Here is an 8,230-nt window from a genome sequence, read left to right on the forward strand (position 1 = left end):
CAAACACAACTGGCCTAAGTTTTGGTTTTTCCGTTAATTTCAAATTAACTACGACATTTTTAGTCTGTGCAACTATTTTAACATATCAAAAATATTAGCTGGAAGCAAATGGCATCCCTATAAAAGGGGTACAGGAAGTCAGGAAAGGAAATGACCAGTGAAGAAGATTTCAACCAGCTAGCCTTTATAGTATTATGATGGCATATTGATGTAGGGATATTAAATACAGGATTACCACAACATTAACAGGTTTATTCATAAATGAGAAATAAACATATGCTCAAACTGTAATACAAAAACCCACAAGAAAAATAGACCAAAAAATACACAGGAGTTTTTACCACCAATTAAGAGGTGAAGTTAAAAAGACAGAAGAAGGCTAAACATATTCCAACACATTAACTAACTAGATTAATTAATAACTTATTTAAATTGAAGCTGTGAGCTATTTTCCTTTTACCTTTGCAGCAGCACATGCAGCATTAATTTCCCAGTTATTCTGATTAATTACAAGTTGATTATTACTAACATAACTTTACTTGCAGTAATAAAAAATTAGTTACAAACACTGAACAAACATACCAAAATAATAAAAATGGAAATTTTTATTCTTATCACCAATTGCTATTTTTGTACTGTAAACTAAAGTGTTAGAAACAGTTAGAAATATATTATAACAGGTATTATATTTTTGAAGCACAGCAAAATTGAGTATACGTGTGTAGCATGTGCTCAACATTTCACAGCAAAAAATATAACAATTAAGTGATTTATGTAAATCTAATCCCAAAGTACAATAATGGAAAAGCCACCAAAATACTCCTTAAAAATTGAAACACCACTTGGCATTCCCTTGCACATAAATTATTCAGAGAAAACATTGAATCATTCGCATACAAAATATATGAACACATATAATCTTATATTTTAAATTTTATTTCTATGTAATATTACTGTACAAATATCACCCAATATTACAAAATTTTATTCATAGTTAGATTGAGTATTACCATATTAGTGGTATTCCTCCAGCAGGATAATGTACATTTTTACAAAAATAATTACACCATATGTTGCATATTCTTCAAGTTACTTTGGAGGCTTCAGGAATCCCACCCGTCTCAAATAACGGACGATGAAAGGAGTTGCAGCGAGAGTGATGCTTATTCGGACGGGAGCAAAGGCCTTGTGGACAACATAGGCTACAGCAAACGTACCCGCTTCCTTGGCCACAGAGCCCCCACTCAGGCCAAGTTTGCCCAACATGTCCACCACATTCAGGCCACTACGGAAAACAATGAGACCCAATCATTCATTTACCTCACCAAGAGGGCAATTGTAAAACAACAACAAATCAGCATTTAATCTAACATAAATAAATATATGAGGAAGGGGAGACCAAAGAGGAATTATTGCAGGGTTAGATGATGCAGTAAGTACAAAGTTAGTTTTAGCATTAATATGTCTCATCATCCTAAATGGAAACAGGCATTTGTTAATATCATACTTACTGAACTGTTAGGGACATACCTGGAGACAGCTAAGTAGAAGCCACCAAGGGATAACAATGATATACCAACATGAAAAACAATCACTGTAGCTCCATAATCTTTCACAGCCTTTTTCAATTTATCTTTCCGTGAAAGTGGAGCAACATTTATGTTACTGTTATTCACTGAGGTACTGAAAGCAAGACATGACATGCTTTTCATGGGCAAGAATAGCCTGGAGCCTAATGCCTGATGAGATACAAGCACAATCCCATTACACCCCACAGGAGAGTGGTTAATGGATGGAAGGCCACAGCAAGTCACAGGGAGAGATCCAATCAGGAAGGCGAGACTCTTGTTGTGGCCTGCAAGAGGTGTTGTACCTGGCTTGCTGCCAATTCCTTCTCCTCCACCCTGCCTGCCCCCACGTGCATGAACATTCTTCCTGTCCTCGGCCAAATATTTCTCCCCTCCCGTCCAGTGCCCACCCTCTGGTGGATTGTCCACATAGCTAGAGTGGTCTCCCGCCTCAGAGGCCTTTTCGTGACCTCCTGAGGAGGCCGAGTGGAAAGGCAGAGGAACGTTTGGCTGCATCACGGAGTTCAAGTGGATCCCGGAGCCAGAGCAGGCATAGGCCCCAACGTGGGCATCCTCTCCAGCCTGGTGCTTACCCTGACCAAAGTTCAACTTGGCCCCTTGAAAGTGAGAGTCAATGTTTGGACCTGAGATGTCCCTGGCCCTCTCTTGAGAAAACTGAGCTTTCTGTCCAGCGTCAAGTTCCTCAACATTATTTGGGAGGTGAACTGAGCCCTGAACGTCATCAGCTGTCATAGAAGGAAATAATAGTTTGAAATAAGCATACATTTTACTTATAATTCTAAAATTCTATTAAATATATATATATATATATTATAAATATATACATAAATATTATAGGTATATACAAAAAAGACAAACAGGAGTGGTGGGGAGGGTGGAATCGAGCAGATCACAAACATAAACCGGGACTCGAACCACTGATCTTCGACTTGCTCTTCTGCTCGATTCTCCAACTGAGGAAATGTAAATTTAACTGAAATCTACCCTTTCTTTACATCTATTTTCATGTGAATAAATTGTATCCGCTTTTTAAGGGTTTTCGTGTCTGAATGTGTACTTGGCCAATGTGGCTGAACCCCCGAACCAGAAGATCATCCACCCCCTCTAAACAAAACAATGGATCGTTCTGATCGTACTTCTGACGAGGAAGTCTGAACCCTTCTTAAAAAGACAAAGAAATACCTTTACTTTGAAGTGATTTTTCAACGACTTCACTCTCTTTCTTTTTCACTGACCCCCAAAATCAACCATGTCACAATTTTACCGGAACTTAAGATGGAATACTTTTTGGAATACTCAACCTATAAGCCGACGAGAGACCAGTAATACCCGCACCGCCTTACTACAATTTAGGGGCTCATCACCCCTCGAACCAAAACCTTACCCTCCCAACCATTCAGTAAGAATTTTTATCAACCCCCATTTTTTATCCACATATATCTAGTACTTCCTTCCTAAGTTTGTAAAAACTCAAGAATATTCTTTCAACATCTGAATCGTCAGCTTTAAAAATAACCATTCCAAATCCCTGAAATTGCCATCACTTCAGCAGATAGTTGGGGTACTCAACACTACAGATTACATAAAAGAGGCCAAGAGAAGTCCAAGTGACACCCCCTGACAAACAGCCACCCTGAATGAGCCAAATCTTTCAAAAAGATATAATATAAATTGTTAAAGACGGAGGTCCCTGTGAAGGCCTATCTGACCAAGACATCCACTGCCCATCCAATCTGAGTACCCCTCCGTTCTACATTCTTCCATAAATTCACAGATCTGACAATCATGGCTGAATGATTTTTCCTTCCCAGAACTCTCCAAGAGAACGCATCTCTGCATTTGTTGACTGCCACCCACAGCCACTTGTCCACTCCCTCCTGTCACGCATAACAGACACAATGTCCAAGAAAAACTTAATTCTATCTCCTTCCCCCACAGTAGAGACTTGATCATGGCCTATTGATGAGAACTCCTTACATACATCCATCCCCAGCGAAGAAGGTCTCTCCTTCCTCCAGCGTTCCCTTTCCAAACCCACTTCACAAGTGCCTACACAGACTTCCTATTAGAACTTATTAAATTCACTCTCACAAGTAATTATTTCCAACAGCCACTATATTCAAACACCAATTCAAATGCCAATCTATACCTTGGCCTAATTGAACAAAATTCTCTCTCCCAATAAACCCTGAAATCCTTACTTTGGCTCAGATACATTTTTCTGGTTTGGCAACACTGCATGGACTCACTTCATGATTTTATCTCTTCCATCATTATAGCATCCCCTTGTTTCACTCACTTCCACCATTTCTTCCACTCAAGTCATATTTTTTACATGCACAAAGCTCCCTCCTCTCTAACTAACTCCATACCGCAGTTCATATCAAAACAAATAATCAGATATCTCACTTTTCTGTAAATGCAGGCTCTCTGAGAAGTATTTAAGCTCAAAAGAGGTATCTTTGACAGGAGTATAATATCTACAATATTCTTTACTTACAAACGTATCATATCAAAAAAGCTACGTATCTTTCTTTAAAACTTTGTAATAACAATAACATTTTCCTTCACATTCTTTTACACCTGCTCCACACCCTAATTGCGACAAAAGCCGCCCGACAGCTAGTTGGCAGTCTCGACATACAAATTTGGAGCTGCATTTCATTTTTATATCTTTCACAGTTTTCCTGCATTAACACATTCAATGCCACACAGGCAAAATTCCATTCAATCCTGTGTTCACCTCAATTGCTACCCTCATCTTCCTCACAAAAACACTATCCCCCACTCTCTTCGATAACGGGGAATCAGTTTGATTTGGAAGGAATTAAAGATGGGAGGGTGAGCAGCTCACCTTACTCTATTCAGTCTGAGTACTGGCTGTTTGAGATGTTGGTATTCAAGGAGGGAAGAATCTTTTGCACATCAGGTTAATTATTACATTACAAAAATATGAAATGGAAACATTACATGATAAAAAGTATTTGCAATTTACAGCTCAGTGAATCAGTTGCTCCCATTTCCTTAAATTAATTATGCCACATATATCCAATTAGTTAAAAGTTCTGCAATAGTAACTACAAATACGGAATCTGCCTCTTAATTATGGACACAATAATTATTTCTTAAAAATTCTAACTTTAGCTAGTTTACAACTCATGCCTTAATGTGCTAATTACTTCATCTGTCAGTTGCTCCCCTAATAACAACTACTAGCAGTAGTGGTTTTAGCAGAAATGAACCCTTTCGATACTTATAAGCTGTGGCCCGTGAGGAGGGATACTTATACAATGTGATAGATTAAAAGATCACATGGATACCATGGAAGTACTCATCCCAGCTAGACACACACAGGATCAGTTAATATTTGGATCAAATGAAGGTCGGCAAGGGGAAGCCTTTTTAGGAGGGGCGAGATCTATGACCACAAATCCAAAACAACATCACACACAATCAACTGGAGATAGAAAACAACCATTGTTCCAAGCTTCTTTGTGATTTCTCACAATTTCATCTGATTGTCCCAATGCCATCGGCCACTTATAGCTGGAATTCAGAGGTTTTGCCGGTGAATCAATTTATTCAAGAAGGGTTTCACAAAAAAAATTACCTTAGGCTTTGATGACATATATTACCTGAGAGTTTGTTAATGGAAAATGTTCTCAATGACATAAATACCCTCAGTTTTGCACATTATTTCACCAAAAAGTACAAAGTTATGGCATGCCAGTAAAATGCCATTTTTCCAAGAGCATTAATAACATTAAATAATATTTCCCATGGTAATGAATTAGAATTTGATGCTCTAGCAGAATATCAAATAAAATCAAAAAGTAACAGACAGGACAAACATGGTAAACCTGGACTGATAAAATTAAGAATCATTTCCCACTACACCAATCATAGTATTGTTGTTTTATTCACAAAAGGTAAATTATTTCTGTATTAATATGAATAGAGATTCAGGTATCAATTACCATAGACAATTCACCAGTTTTCGATGTACGAATGATGACGCTCAGAAGCAAAAAAGGGCAGGCTAATGAGATTTCGTAAGACTACTTAACATATTGAGATAAATGTAAAAGTGCAACGCATTTTCTAAGGGACATTTCTGAACGGAATTCCAATGTTACAACCATGGGAATGACATTCAGAAGGTGAAAAATAATAATTGCTTAAAACAAATATTTTTATGACAAAATGTAAATAACGATCAAGTGCCGTACTAAAAGTCACATTAAATGTGGATTCGAAAGAAATATCACAGTTTAACATTACTCGTGAGATGCTTTGACATAGTTTCTGCATAAATTTCATTTTTACTTTTCAAATGAGGTGTCTTCAGATGAATGCTGCATGAAACTCAACACCAACGAGCACATTATTATAGAGAATTAGTTCAAATGTAATATTAATCACGTAATCATCACAATAATCCACCATCATTCATGTAAGCAGGTCAAAAATAAAAAACCGGTCAGAGACCCAATGATTTAAACTTTTAGTTGCATAACTGCTGTGCAGACAAGAATTTTCAACTTCCTGGGAACATTCTTAACAGGAAACAGAATATTCACGGAAACAAAAATGCACTTCACACATAGCACGAAGACGGATTTCTGTAATTTCGCCGGTTTCACCCTGCTACACTAGTTAAAAGTAACGATAAACGAAAAGAGAAGACTTACAAAGTCCATTTCGATGTTTCGGGCCTGAAGAATAAAAGCAGTTAGGGACAATAACTAGTCTTTTTCCACCACTTAAGCACCTCTGCAACTGCAGTGAAATCATGATTTACCGGGAAAACTCACTGAAACAGGGAAGTTCAATTATACATAGAGTACATATTCATCACACAACGGCTGATTGCAAACAAATAACTTGGCAAATATTCCACTGTTACATATATGCGTGAACGCGAATCAAATAAGCACAGAGTTGAATTTAAAGAATGACATGCTGATAGGAAACTTTAAAACCTTTTCTAATCGCAAGAAATTGTTGCTCCCGTTCAATGTCGTGTAAATGAAATGGATGTGAACCAATATTCTCCAACAAATATCCTCTCCCATTTACTAATTTAACAACATTCCCTTCTTCTTTTGTTATTACCAAGGACCGCCTACTCACATGATACGAATTTACATTATATTTATTTAAAAATCTCACTCAAAGAGAACGCTGTCGTGCAATTCAACTTCGCCGTAGTAATTAACCTGTTTGATAGATGGCTCTGTACTATGGCGCTGTGGCTTCATTTCTGTGTACCATATGAAAGCGTTTTCAACGGTCTTTCATATGGTACACAGAAATGAAGCCACACGGTTGATGTAAATGAAAGAAACTAAATTATTATCGAAGAACAAATGTAAAAGTAAACACCTATACGTAGACAACATAAAATAAGAAACAACAAGTGTAATAATTTTCTATGAAACAGAAGACAGGCCATGCATAATTAATTAACTGGTACAATGTATTCATATCTTTTCATTCATTATGTTCAATTGACAACTCAGCGATAACTGAATTGGAAAAAATCAATTTGTTCTTTAAATATAGAGAATAAGGCAGTAAATAGATTAAAATCATGATTCAGAGACTTCTCAAGCCAACTAGAGGCCTAGTTATTATTAATTGATGTCATATTCAATGCTCCATGAGAGCTGCTGTGTATAAGGATTGTGATCAACCCCAGTTTTTTCCAACGATATTGAAAAAAAAATCAATTAGATCTTGAAAACGTTTTCTTTTGCCAGTGTTTCATAACTGCTTGGTTTTAAATGCAGCCATGAAAACCTCTATGAAAACTAGTCTTCCATCCAGCAAAGTGGGGTGGATTATGTCTTTCTTTCCCATGGAACTTCTAAAGCTAGATTTTGGTAAGGGCTGAATTCCACTGAACCACGAAAGGATTCTCATTTCTGACTGCCAACTCCAGTTCTCTAGTGCTGGTCGCCCAATATTCATTCAAGCAAGCAAATGTGGAATCCAATTCGAGTAGGAATTGTGTTTTGGCCAGTCTATCCAGGCGCGTAACATCTTCAACGACAAAAGAAAGATATATTTACCCTGAAGCAAAATAAAAATTTTAGCAAGTAATTATCTTCATATGTCACACGAATAATGTATTTACTCTCGCATCAAAATGATGACTAAACACTTGAGCAGCTAACCTTACACGCATTTTCTGGAATGATGTTGCGACAAATGAGCCTTAGTAAGTGAAATATGATGAAGGTCATGACTAAATCACGCACTAAGTAATTAATTCTAATGCAAATCAGAGGTAATCTTATAATACATTTTGAACCATTATAGTGTAAAAATGTAGAGGTGTAAATTGATTTATGTATTTAAACGTTATTTTAATGTTTTCTTAAGCTTTATGTTAAGGATACAATTGAAGAATGAGGATGTAATTTAGCAAATGAATCTTTAGTTCCATTATTAATTATATCATACCGGTTCACCCCGTCATAAATTGGCATGATACACACTTGAAAGCACATAGTTACCAGGGTAGGCTGAAAACTAATACACACATGCTTGTAGACCACAAACAAAATGACTGACCTTCAGAAGAACTCCTGGTGGCATGTGGAAGTAACATTCCCCCTCAACAAGCATGCGCAGCT

The 8,230-nt window shown here is 37.0% G+C and overlaps 1 protein-coding gene across 1 annotated transcript; it reads right to left on the minus strand.

Annotated features, from left to right (window-relative positions):
• Positions 1-231: 231 nt before the first annotated feature.
• On the minus strand, positions 232-6,700 carry LOC139689569 (uncharacterized). The gene is made up of 4 exons (XM_071586732.1): positions 6,572-6,700; positions 6,281-6,402; positions 1,531-2,314; positions 232-1,285 (listed from the first exon to the last, which is right to left on the minus strand). The coding sequence occupies exons 2-4, from the start codon at positions 6,381-6,383 to the stop codon at positions 1,090-1,092; spliced, it is 1,083 nt and encodes a 360-aa protein (XP_071442833.1). The 5' UTR covers positions 6,384-6,402; positions 6,572-6,700; the 3' UTR covers positions 232-1,089.
• Positions 6,701-8,230: the final 1,530 nt, after the last annotated feature.

Source organism: Hetaerina americana, unplaced genomic scaffold (assembly GCF_022747635.1).
Source record: "Hetaerina americana unplaced genomic scaffold, ioHetAmer1.1.p SCAF_25, whole genome shotgun sequence".
Lineage (NCBI taxonomy): Eukaryota > Metazoa > Arthropoda > Insecta > Odonata > Calopterygidae > Hetaerina > Hetaerina americana.

What these genes read in the sequence shown, in the direction of transcription:
- LOC139689569 (XM_071586732.1), bottom strand. Translation starts at nt 6,383, where the DNA reads ATGATTTCACTGCAGTTGCAGAGGTGCTTAAGTGGTGGAAAAAGACTA. An exon ending in GAAACATCGAAATGGACTTT is followed by an intron (nt 2,315 to 6,280) that starts GTAAGTCTTCTC and finishes CTTCTATGACAG; the next exon opens with CTGATGACGTTCAGGGCTCA. An exon ending in TTCTACTTAGCTGTCTCCAG is followed by an intron (nt 1,286 to 1,530) that starts GTATGTCCCTAA and finishes TGTTTTCCGTAG; the next exon opens with TGGCCTGAATGTGGTGGACA.